This window comes from Anas acuta, chromosome 1 (genome assembly GCF_963932015.1).
Source record: "Anas acuta chromosome 1, bAnaAcu1.1, whole genome shotgun sequence".
Taxonomy (NCBI): Eukaryota; Metazoa; Chordata; class Aves; order Anseriformes; family Anatidae; genus Anas; species Anas acuta.
In genome coordinates this window covers 201,690,254-201,702,871 of record NC_088979.1, presented here as the reverse complement: position 1 = coordinate 201,702,871, position 12,618 = coordinate 201,690,254, and the positions used below count along the sequence as shown (strand labels likewise).

The window sequence follows — 12,618 nt, the reverse complement described above, 5'->3', positions numbered from 1 at the left end:
TTTTTTGGTGTATGTTGGGGACCCAGACCGCACAAGCCAAGGACTTGTGCCAGACAAAACCGGAGCTACTGAGCAGAGCCCCAGCAGTGCCCAGCCGTCAGCACCAGCCCAGGGGGACCAGACGATCAGCAGCAGGCCTGACCAACAGCACCCTAATATTTCCTTCAAAAATGAGGTAATGATACCCATGGGAAGGTGGGCACTTCGTGGTGGTGTCCAGAACACTGCTAAAAAGGAGGCTCGTTTTTCCTGAACCAGCTCTGTTGAGTAGGGAGCACAATCCCAAACTCAACTTTTATCCCCAAGTCACACTAATTTGTAGCTGGCATCCCATGTAGGTGTAAAACCTGCAGCCCTTCTCACTGTGTGTGCCTGTGTCAGAGAGATCTGCCTCTGGAAAACACGATGCAGCAAAATAAGAGTGGATAAACTCTCTCCTGCATCACTTTCCAGAGATGGATGGAGGTGAAGGTGACCATACTTTGGGTGCCGACCAAAGAAAAGAAGTGAAATTTGGGAAAAAAGGGGAAATGAAATGAACATGGTGAGAGGGCAAAAACCACAATTCAGTGTAAACCTTGAAGAAAATGGCTTGGGAGGGTCTAAAAATGTAAGCCAGGATAATGAGTTACCCAGAAGAACTCTTATCACACAGTGGAGGGCTGCTGGGCCTGTCCTGCCCCCAAAAAGCAGATCAGGGCTTTGGTTGGGTTGGCTCATGGTTTGGGGCAGATTGTTGTATCAGTGTCAATGTTCATTCAACCTATGCCAACAGTTTGACAGTTGCATTTCTTGTGTCTTTCCAGATCGTTTGTAAAGACCAGATCCAAGACACGTGGCCCATCATAAATCTGAAAGAAGCTAAAACCTGTGTAAGTAGCATCCTTTGGGATTTTTCTGTAGGATTAGCTGCTGGGCTGCTGTTAGCAATCAGCTGGCAAGCCGTGGCACTCTGAGCATGTGAGCCTACAAGAGATCACAGTAATTCCCTCAAAATAAGAGGCAAAAACTTTTGGGATGTAAAATGGTAAATGCAAGTCCACGCTCATCAGTGTCACCCAGTGGGGGATATGGCAGGAACAGAAGACACCCATGAGGACTTCTTCATGTGGAGGGACCCACTCAGCCAGCCTAGGTCTCAGAACAGAGGCAATGGAAAGTTTTAGAGGGTGAAATCATCTTTCTTTAAAGCTAATGGGGAAGCATTACCTTTGACTGCAGAGAGGCCTGAAGTTCACCCCAAAACTCAAAAAATAATTAAAAAAAAAAGTGAAGGTGACATCCAACTATAGAGTGACAAAGAAGCACAGTAGGTGGGAGTCTTTTTTTTATTATAATTTATTTATTTTGTGTTCCTTGATCCTAAATCAGCTCATAAATCCCTAAAGTAAGAGCAAAAACCTCTATTGCATTTGTTTCAAACCCTCTGTAGGATGAGTGAGTGGTAAGATGTATTTCCAAGGTAAGGGAAAGTCAAAAACCAACCCAAGAGTATAGACCAAGACCCCTTTTCCTGGTGGGTACCCAAATTCTTGGCGTTTTTTCTGAGGGATACCCACCTTCAGAAACATTAGTATGGAAACTATGGGTTTCCTGCAATAGGGAAGATGGAATTTAATAATAATTTATAAGTAGGTTGAGTTTGTAGCTTTATGGTCAGGTGCAAGAGCCAATACCCCATGGCTGGTGAAATCTTAAAGGCTGGTGAGATCCTGACTGCTGTGCATTTGGGGTGTTTTAATGGTGGTTTGGAGGTTATAATGTTCTGGGTTTTGGACCTCAGCACTGCCAGGGCAATGTAAGCATTGGGAAATTGTCACCCCAGGGGCATTCTCGTAGCTCATGCTTCACAGCATCAAGTAGCTGCTCAGGTTCATGAACCTCAGCAGGCCCCAGAGGGACTAGCACTGACTTCACCGTATGGTGGCAAGATGCAAAGAGCAGTTTTATGAACCATAGTCCTAAAAACACTTCAGATACATACTGAGAGGAGCACAGTGGCTCCTACTGACCACAGCAGCTTTGAAATTTCCTGTGGCTTGGTGGTGGTGGCCCTGCCTGGCAGCCCTGGAGAAGGTTTGTATCATCTCCCTCTAGCACCCGCTGAGCTCCTGGAAGAGGGAAAACCCCTGTGCTGCCATCTCATGGCCATCACCTTCCTGCTTGGGCTGCTGCTGGGTGGAAGTGCTCTTTGCCCAGACACCAGAGGAAGCAATGATTTTTTTGGCCATGTTGCCCTGAATGCTGAGGATGAGGATGCTCATGGCCTGGATGCTACAGCAGGAGACCCCTTCCTGATAGCATCCCCTTACCAGCCCCGCGCAGTGCCCAAACCCACTGCCATGTCAGCACTGGGAAAACTTCTCACCAGATTTTTCATGGAATATATAAAAAATATGATATCAGCTTGACCAAATCTAATTTCGGAGCGCAAAGCAAACGGGGCTGTAAGGCTGCAAAATGATGGTGCACAGGGATGTACCAGTGAGCTACAGGGTGAGCAGACATCACAGCTTGGCATCATTTGTGATCCTCTCCAGGCATTCACTCCCTGGAGCTGGTGAGCCAGCACATCTCTCCCACTCTTTTCCTTGGATTCCCTTGGGTGTGATAATGATCGGCAGCCTCATTAGTGCTAAATGCCAATTGCATCCCGAAATGGCCACAGAAAGGGTGCATCCTCCCATAGCATCAGTCCCCTCCTGCTTTCAGAACACCTCCCAGCCATTAACTTCCCGTTCATTAAATTCCCAAAATCGCATTAAATGTTGTGTCTCCCTAGCTGAGCAACTAGCAGAGAAGTCGCACTATCTGGCTTCCCTGCTTTGTAGGTCCCGTAAACAAGTCTCTAGCCAAAGCTTGACAGCAAAGTGAAAAAAAAAAACCTTTGCATTTTGCAGCCCGTGGGAAAACAGGAAAGTGTGCGCTATAAGGAGAAGTGTTCCAGAAAGGGCTCCGATCCTGGGCCATGAAACGAGCCAGGATTGGGGCTGCATTGTGCTGAAAGCTCAGCCCCAGCTGGGTGAAGCATGGTGAGGATGATGCAGGGGTTGGGGGACATGCCCACGTCCCACCTGGCAGAGGAGGGGGCGATGTGGGCATCCTCCCTGCTGCTGCGTTCTCCTGGAGCATCCTGTGCAGTGTGGGGACCCTGGCAAAAAGGTTGGGGCTGAGCCTGAGAGCACCTCAGTTTCTTAGCTTCAGTGAATTCAAAAATTCAAAAGAAAATCATTTATAAACTCTTAAAAAGAAAAAAAAAATCTAGTTAGACATCAGGTACCGTGCAGGTGAGTGAAGGTCTTTTACAGGCTGCTTGGTTCCAGCACCCTTAATTTTGGGGTGATGCTTTTAACTAGTGCTGAGCTGTTTGGTCCAGGTTGCCCCTTCTCCTTCCTTTGATGACAGCAGCATCTTAACGAGTTTCTTAATGAGGCTCGTTAGCTCGATGCCTTGCGTTATATAGGGTGACTTTCCTAAGGTCTAGCTCCTGTATCCTCAGCTGGGTTTTTGGTTGCTGCTTGGGGTGCTCCAGCCCAAAACCCATTTGGTGCCATGGGAGTTGAGGATGCCAGGGGTGCCCAATATCCCTGTGAGCTCCATCAGGGCCACAACAACCCCACGGCCACCTCCCAGGGCTCCTCCACCACATCCCCAGCTGGGACATGGATATTCCCAGCTCGGAGGATACCGAGGGGGCACCACAACCCGCTCCAGCCAGCAAAACACACGGCGAGACCCCCGTACCCCAACCTCTCTGACCTCTCCGGGCTCAGGACGGTCCCCAAGGGGCCACGGGACCCCGTGCCGAGCAGGGTCGTGCCCCCCGCTCGCCCCACCCGGCTGTTTGTTGACTCAAGTGCCGTTACCTCACCCGGGGATGTTGGTTTTAGGTCCCCGCCAGTGTGGGAACCGGATCCGCGCCGCTCGGCAGCGCCTCTCAACTCCGGCCAAGGAATGTGAGCGGCTCCGGCGGGGAGAGGGCGCGAGGCCGGGGCACCACCGGGGCATCCCCCTGGTTCCCTTGCTGGGAAAGGGCAAATCCCTCCTGATCAGCACATTACGGGGTGTAGGCATCGCTGGACAGCCAGCAGCAAAGCGGTTCAGTGCTCATCATCCTTAAAATGCAAGGGTTTATGCTCTCCGCCCACAAAAGAAAAAGTTTTAAGGGTTTTTGCTTCTTCATGGGGTGCCAGGAGGAGGAACAGTGCTGGGAACTGTGAGGGAAACCCCAGAGAAGGCTTTGCAGAGAGGCAGCAGAGAGGCTTTTAAGGCTGCTGCCAAACAGAAAGTGCTGTGCGTGCTCAGGGACCGAGAGCTGCAGGACGTGCATAGCGTAGGAGCACAGCCCAGCGTCCGAGCAGGCTAAAAACAGCACCCTGAGCCAGCCAAGGCCTCTCTGCCCTCCCCTGCTGCCTCATCCTGCTGCCTGCAGCTTTTTCCCTGATGCTGCTGGGGATGCAGCCAGGACAGCTTGAAGGGAGAAGCTTTTTCCCCCTGCAAATGGAAAGGGAAAAATTCCCAGTGCCGAGCTCGCCGTCACGCTGCACCCGGGACCAGCCTTCCACACCACCACATGCATCCTGGCTCTGCTGCCGCTTCCAGGGCTGCCTCCCAAATATTTTGATAATACGGGGTGAGATTCAGGGCTTTCCTTGGCCAAGGGGGACACTGGTGGCCGTCAGCACAAGCAGGACCTGGAGGGTTGCAGAGGGAGGAAGATTGGAGGTGCTGGAACAGGCGGGAGCTGGGCTCTTCCCAGCCAGGGCAGTTTCCAAAGGGTGTGCATGGAAAATTTTTGCATGCAAGGACTGTGCATGCAGGATGAGTGCGTGCAGGGTCATGCAGCACACAGCATCTCCAAAGGAGGGGTTTGTGCATGCAGGATCTGTGCGTGTAGGACCTGGGCATGCAGCTCCCATGCACACAGGACTCGCACGTGCAGGATTTGTACACAAAGGTCTGTGCACGCAGCATCTCGGTGCAGGAGCCATGCATGCAGCTCCTGTGGATGCAGGATTGTACCCACAGGATCTGTGCGTCCCCAGGAACTCTGCATGCAGCATCCCTGCAAATCAGACCCTGTGCACGCAGGAGCTGCTCGTGCTGGATTTGTGCATGCTGCTGTGCAGGATCTGAGCACACAGCATCTCTGCATGCAGGCTGCAGAGCAATCAGACGTATTTTGGTGATCTCGCAGCTGCTGGAGAGCATCAGGCAGACGCAGAGGGTCTCAGGAGCACCCCAGAGGGGCCGAGGGCTCCGTGCACCCCTTTGCAGTCATCCCTCCAGTCCCACCCAGCTTCACCCCTCCAGAGATGCTCCCATTCATACAGAAGCCAACCCCTTTTTTAACTGTCTCCAGAACCCCAGGGAATGCCCAGGGGGTAGAAATGCAGCTGGTGGGAGGGATGCAGATGCCCCTGGGGCACCACAGCCCTGTCCTGTTCCCGCTGTGGCCTCAGCTCCCCACCCCGCTTCCCTCAGGGACCTGCTATTCCTGGAACACCAAAAGCTGCAGCTCGCAGATAAGACCAGCGCAGGGCCCCGGTGAGGAACGGCAGCCAAGAGCTCGGCTTTTCCTAAAGAAACGACTTTTGAACTTTTCCTGTTCCCTGGGAGGGCCGGCAGCGGCCGGACAAGGAGGAGGAGGAGGAGGAGGGATGGCTCCAGCTGCAACATCCGAAATCGCGGTCCCACGTTGTGCCAGAGGAGGCTTAGATTGGATTTCTTCACGGAGAGGGTGCTCAAGCAGCAGGATGGGCTGGAAATATTTAGGAGATGAGCAGAGGTGGCACCAAGGGACGTGGTTTAGCGATGGGACGTGGTGGGTCAGGGTGGTGGCTGGTGACCTCGAAGGTCCTCTCCATCCCCAGCCGTGCCATGACCCCACCACCCTGGGGAAGGGGCTTGATGCTGTGGGTCTCTGGGTGCATGGACAGCGGTGCCAAGCCCCTCTTTGTCCCCGCAGACCGACTGGATGGCTGCCAGCAGAAACGAGTCCTTCTTCGAGCTCTTCTGCTCCATAGGGCAGCAGGCATTCGACGTCCACAGGGACAAGTGCACCGTGACGCTGGCCTCCTCCACGCCCCAGCGCTGGGCTGTGCATGCGGTGGTGCACCGTGAGTGTGGCCCAAAACCCTGCTGTGGGGAGGGTTTGGGGGGGGACACGGGTGTGGGGAGGAAGCTGAAGGCTCAGGAGGGTCTACCAGAGCCCGGTCAGGGTCTGCTTTCCTTGGGTTGCCCTTTCTCATGGGCTTGGGAGAGGCACAATGGATGAGTTTTGGTCATCAGTGCAGCCTTGAGCCCACCAGATCCCTCTCCTTGTCCATGGTAAATCAAAGTGGGGACAAGTCTCCAGCAGAAAAACACCTCCCACGTCCTCAAAACCCAGTGCCCAGCTCCAATCCTTCCCCAAAAGACCATGGAGGGGATCTTCTTGGCCATGTCTGAGCCCTTGGGGTAAATCCAGCTCTGCCCATGGGTGTTTGCACAGGGGACAGTGGGGACAAGCCACCAGCACTCCCCATGTGGGCTTTGACCCACTGGGTACAGCCCCCATCCCCAAAACGACACCCAAGGGAGGGAATGGGGCAGCCTCTCTCCCACAGCAGGACGTGACCCACTTGGGGTCCCACCATGGTGTTGTCACCCCCTGCTTCGGTTTGGGGTCAAGCCTTTCCCCCATAGCTCCCTTGATGAGACCTCCAGGAGCGATTTGGGTCTTTTTGGCTGGCTTTAGAGGGACCCTCAAGGTCCCTCCATGGGGCTCCTCCCTTAAGGAGGAGGTGGTGGCACAACCCATCCCCTCTCCATCCCCGTGCTCACTGCAGCTTCTGCCTTCCCCCAGGCCTTTTACAGCCCGAAGACGTCTTCGAGGAGCTGAAGGAGAAGAGGAACGAGCTCGAGAAGGTAAGCAGCAACCCAGGCACGGCGTGGGGACGGCCCCGAAGGAGGCTGGCACAGGGTGGCCACCCTACGTGGGATCCTGACCCCATCCTTCCCTCCACAGCTGGGCATCGTCAACGTCACCTACCTCAACCAGGAGATGGAGGAGGAGGTGAAGGACCAGTTCAGCACGCCCCTCATCATCACCATCATCACCCTGGCCTGCTCCCTGCTGCTGGTGGCGGCCATCTACGGCTGCTGCCACCAGCGCTTCTCCCAAAAAAAGAACCAGGTGAGGTGGGAGGAGGGATGGGACGGGCACCCCGAGACAAATCCCTGCCCCAGGGGCACCTCGGGGAGGCGAGGAGCACCCGAGCTGCTCCTCTGCTGGTGGAGACCTCCCTGCTGGTGCCACTCAAGGAGCTGCCATCCAAAATCTCAATGCAAGGTGCCCAAATGCCATGGGTGCTTTTGGGATGGGGACCAAGGGCAACCACCAGGGCAGCTGAGCAGCGTCCTCAGGTCCAGGCATAATTTTGATGAGCCTTTCTCAACCCAAATCCGCCCCCCTCCAAACCCATCCCCTCCTCCCCTTCACCCTCCCACCCCAAAAAGAAACAAAAGATCGATCACGAAAAATAAACATGGCACCAAAGGAGAAGGGGAGCACGGGGACAGATTTTTTTTTCCGACTGCTTGCTTAGGAAGTCAAAGGCGTTTCTCCTTTTTTTGCATTTGTTTTTTTTTTTTTTGGACGCTTTTTCCATTTTTATTTTTTTTAATTTCACTCCTGCTGCTTTTCAAAAATGACTTGAAAGTTTTGTTGTGTTGTGTTTTTTGTTTTTTTTCCCTTTTATTTTTCTCCCTTCCCTCCCCCCCCCCCCTTTTCAAACCCTGCTGTTGTTTCACCTTGGAAATAAGCAGCACATCCACCCTGACCTCCCCGGGTTTGATGATGGACGTGCCATCCTGATCTTTAATGTGAGTTAAATTCAACGCAGGGGTGGGTGCCGCAGCTGTAACCCCTCCCAGCTCCCCAGCTTTCGCCCCCCCGTGATGGTTGGCAGCTTTTAACAAGACTAAAGCCTACTAAAGCCCAGCTTGGATGCCCCCTGCCCCTCGCTGTGGGTGCCAACACCACGGTGGGGAGAGAGCACTGCCTGAGCATCCCTCGACCTGGGAGGGTTTTACCAGCATCCCTGGACCTGGTGGGGTTTTACCAGCATCCCCCCCAAACCTTGAGGGCTCAGGGTCCCCCCCTGCTTCCACGCATCCCCTCCAGCTCCGCTGCCCGCTCCTGCAGTGCCTGCTCGCGCCGAGCCCTCTGGTTTCGCTTCTCCATCCTTTTCCCTTCCCAGTATTTGTTAGGAGTGATGCAGCGGCTGTACGGCCAGGAGGACACACACAGAAAACCCTAAAAAAATAAGAGAGGGAACGCAGGAGTCTGTAAACACAGACCCTGTAAATCCCCAGGGGTTGGGATGGGGCTGAAGGAGCCGCCCATGGTGAATTGAGATTGGGACGAGGTGGGGATGCTGCTGGCAGTGGAGATGAAAGGAAAGCACCCACAGGGCTGGGATTAGCAAGGATCCGAGCACCAGGTGATTCAGTGTCTGATTCATCCCTGAATCAGCCCTTTTTGGGAGGGGGAGATGATGCCCCAGCCAAAATTGTGCGTGGGCAAAGGGAAGGAGAGGAGGGTTCTCCACCAGGAGCTCTCCAGGACAGGGCACGGGAGTGATGCTGATACAGGGAGAGATGGACTGGTGGCATCTGCAAGCTGGGAGATGTCAGGGGGGTGAAAGGAGAATAAAAATAAAGGGACAAAGCAGGCAGAAAGGGGAGCTGGGGAGGCAGGAGCAGGGATTCAGGGTTGGGGTGAGCCAAGGATGCTCAGGCTTCGGTGCTGGCCTCCTCCCAAGGGAGATGTGATGTGGGGACACAGCCACGTCACCCCAGCTGTCTTTGGGGAGGTTTTCTGCAAGTCTCTGGCTGCTCTCCCCCCCTTCCATCACCGGCAGCCTCTGCCTCCAGCCCCGTGCTCCCCCCTTGCTGTGCCGGCGCTGCCCGCAGCCCCCAGCCCCTGCTGCCCCATGGAGCCTCCCTCCACGAGCAGCAGCCTCGTCGGGCTGGGAGGCTGAAAATACTGCCAGGAGAGGACCCGAGGGGGCACGTAGGGCATGGCCGAGCTCTTTCTCACCTTTTTTTTTTATTATTTTTTCTGGGTTTTCCCTTCCTCGCAGCAGCGCCTGACGGAGGAGCTGCAGACGATGGAGAACGGCTACCACGACAACCCCACGCTGGAGGTGATGGAGACCTGCTCGGAGATGCAGGAGAAGAAGGTGAACCTCAACGGGGAGCTGGGCGACAGCTGGATCGTCCCTCTCGACACCATCATGAAGGAAGACCTGGAGGAAGAGGAGGACACGCATTTATAGGATACGGAACTTGATCCCGCAAGAAACAACACCCCCCAGAAACCCCCAACTCCCCTTAAAAAAAAAATAACCACAACCCCCCCATACACACGCACAATTCCAAAACAACTCAAAATTCCCAGAAAATCCCTTGTGAGCTCATCACAGCCACCAGGTGGGGTGCAGGATGGCAGGGGGAGGGATGCGAGCAGAGAGCTCCGTGGTCACCACAGCACCCGCATCGGGACGAGCGGCTCCGTCACCCACGGGTGCTCCTCAGGACCAACCCCACGGGACGGCTTTGCTGCCCTGCTCTCCTCCAAGCAGGGATGCCCGAGGTTTTTTTTTCCCAGCAGGGATGCTGCGTTCCCTCCCATCCATCCAAAAGCAGCCTCCAGCTACTGAGTGACCCCAAAAATAAAAAGAAACACCACGAGGATGGGAACCGGAGCGCAGCCCCCGACAGCAAACCTGGAAAACAGAGCTCCAAAATTCCTCCAGCCCATGGTTTTTAATCATCACCCTGCCCTCCCCTACACCCTTCCCTTGCAGAACGCCCAGGTATGGAGCAGGAGGAGCCGAACCAGCCCCTTTGCTCCCTTTCCAGCCAGTTTCCATCCCTGCCAAACTGCTGGATGAAAACGCACCACGGCTGCGCTTTGGGGCACAAGCAAATGCCCGGGGATGCCAAATCCCACCCTGCCTTCAGCTGCCCCACAACGGGCTCCAGGGCTGGGGCAATTTCTTGTTTCAGACCAGGAGAGGTGACAGGAAGGATGCAGCAGATTTTGCTTTAACGTTAAAGGGAGAGGAAAAGGAATCACTCCTGGATTTCATCCTTCTGAGGAAGCGTTTAAAGAGACCTGGAGCGGTGCCCGATCGCCAGCCCAGGCGCACAGTTGTGAGTTGTGTTGGTTTTATTTTGCTGTAAAGGAGCCCAGCCCAGCTCTGCGGCTGGATTTACCTCTGGAAGCATCTGATCACCTGCCAGGAATGCTGCAGCAGCACCACACATCCTCTGCCAGGGCTGGTGGCAACGTGCACGGTGATTTTTGGGGGTCACGGTGTCCTGCGTGAGCTGCAGAAGAGATAAAAGAGCAGCAGAAGCGCGAGCCAGGTGGCTCGGAGGCAGCTTTCCACCCTCCCAGCCCTTGGTGTTTCCTCCCCACGAGGCTGATCAGCTCAATCCACATCCTCACACTTCTCCTTTCTTCTTGAGCAAGCGGCCGAAGGAGCAGCGACGCGCAGAGCAGCCTCCAGCTCAGCTCACCAAACCTCATCCCACAGCCCTCGGTCTCCTCTCAAGTGCTCCCTTCGCAGTAAATCTTTAGAGGGGGGCAAAAATCTGAGCAAAAAGTGGCTGGACTGAGGCATTCCTGGTTTTCCCCTTCCCATCCCAGCTCCTCGCTGGGTCTGGAGGGATGGGGAGGTTGCAGAGCTCGGCACGGAGCACAGCACCCAAGCAGGGTCCTCCTGCCTTGCTCCCATCAAGGAGGAGGTTTCCTTTGGGGTAACACCACGGGGACCCCTTCCCGTGGCCGTCCCCAAAGCTGGGTAAAGCAGAAGGGATGGCAGATGCCTCGCGTCCTCTGGGCCAGCTCTTCTCCCTTCGCTCCTGCACTGACGGACAGTTGGAAGCGTTGGAGCCTATCTGGTTTTTGTCTGTAAATAACTCCTGCTGCCCATTAGCGATGTACTCAGCGCACTTCACCTATCATCTGCGCACCGCACTACGGGGAAGTGATTTTGGAGGGGGGAAGAAAAAAAAAATCAGAGAAAAAAAAAAAAAAGAGAGGAAAAAATAAGAAAAAAAAAAAAAGCTAAAGGCCAATCTGGGAGGGGACCAAAAACTCACCACGAAGCAGGAAAACGCCTCCCTGCTGGAGCTGGTCAGCCCAGGGCCGGTGCCTCCGCATGGGTGGCAGCGAGCTCGGCTCCTTAACATCCCAACAAGCCTTAATGAACCCTTAACGAAGCTCGCAGCTGCTTCCCGGATTGAGTGCCCCAATTCGGCGACCTCGCGGCTCGGTCCTCGGCGGCCGGCAGAAGCCCAGGATCCCCTTCCCGGGGCAGAGATGCCAAAGTGCTTTAAGGAGTCAGGTCCAAAGACTTTCCAAGAGAACCCTACAAAGGCTTGAGGTCAAGCAACCTTAAAATCTTTCAGAGCAGAGACCGGTGGAGATATCGACTGCTCGGCAAGTGCTTATAGTGATTTATATTTGAATAGGAATTGTACATTTATTTATTTTTCCAGACACCATATTTTTAAACCACTAATATTTTATAGTAGATCTTCCTTCCCCTATTTAAAGAACTATTTCCTTGGAAAAAAAGAAAAAAAAAAAAACAGTAAGTTTTTATGTTGGTAACATTCTTTTTTTTTGCAAAAATAAATAAAATAAATCAGGTAGGAAATGCAGCGACGAGCATCTTTGGCCTTAATACTTCCCTTCGTAGACCGTAGCCATGACTGTTAGACCAAAAAAAAAAGAAGAAAGAAAAAAAGAAAAGAAAAGAAAAAAAATAATCTCCCCAGGCATTTCCTCCCTCCCTGCCCCTCTCCCCTCTTCCCCTGGCTTCTCTCCTCTTCCCCTACCACAGCTTTAAGGTGGGAGCCGCCGTGCGAAGCGATGGGGACTCGTTGCCTCCTGGCGAGCCTTTGGGATGCTCTCGCAAGGAGACGTCTCCACTCGCAGACCCTCCGGGAGGGTGGACATAGGTTTAGGATCAGTTTTCTCCCGCTTACGGCGCCGTGGCCCCGCCGAGGAGGACGCAGCCACCCAGCCCCGCACGCCTCCCGCGGCTCTCGCCGTTGCCTCCCGCGGGGACAGGAGTCTGACGTACACTGGAATTTAACCGAGGATTTAACTGGATCGCGGAGATTCTTCTGGCATTTTCCTACAAATATATATATTTTGAGAGCATCATGTATTTCTGTCAATAAAGGTTCGTATGGAACAGGCTGGTTTCTTGGCTGGGGGGAACGGCGGGTGCTGGGTGTGGGGGGTGGGTGCAGGGTTTGGGCTCCAGGACCAGCAGGGCTGCTGCAGTTTGAGCTCGTTTGGAGACCCAGCACAGGTTTTGGATGGTCCCACCAGCAGGAAGATGTTAAAACATTGGGATGAGCAGGAGGAAAATCAGCCCAGGCTTTCAGGGATGCCCAGCTTGCATTTCTGCTGTGCCAAAAAAAAAAAGCAAGATAGCGATGAAGACCTGCCCTTAATTAAGGGGAGGAAACCCAAAAGGGAGGGATGCTCAGCTGGTAGGGGTGAGGCAGCCCCATCACAGCCTGTTGGAGTCCCCAGTGCCTTTAAAA

General features: G+C 54.1%; 1 protein-coding gene across 1 annotated transcript in view; it reads left to right on the top strand.

The window, feature by feature from the left end:
* PODXL (podocalyxin like) overlaps window positions 1-12,260 on the top strand; it is a 42,775-nt gene extending 30,515 nt beyond the window's left edge. Inside the window, exons 3-9 of the mRNA XM_068670104.1 lie at window positions 27-175; window positions 807-872; window positions 5,969-6,119; window positions 6,848-6,909; window positions 7,010-7,177; window positions 7,807-7,866; window positions 9,129-12,260. Of these exons, the coding sequence (XP_068526205.1) occupies window positions 27-175; window positions 807-872; window positions 5,969-6,119; window positions 6,848-6,909; window positions 7,010-7,177; window positions 7,807-7,866; window positions 9,129-9,323 (851 nt within the window). The 3' untranslated portion in view covers window positions 9,324-12,260. The remainder of the gene's footprint in view (window positions 1-26; window positions 176-806; window positions 873-5,968; window positions 6,120-6,847; window positions 6,910-7,009; window positions 7,178-7,806; window positions 7,867-9,128) is intronic.
* The last annotated feature ends 358 nt before the right edge of the window (window positions 12,261-12,618 follow it).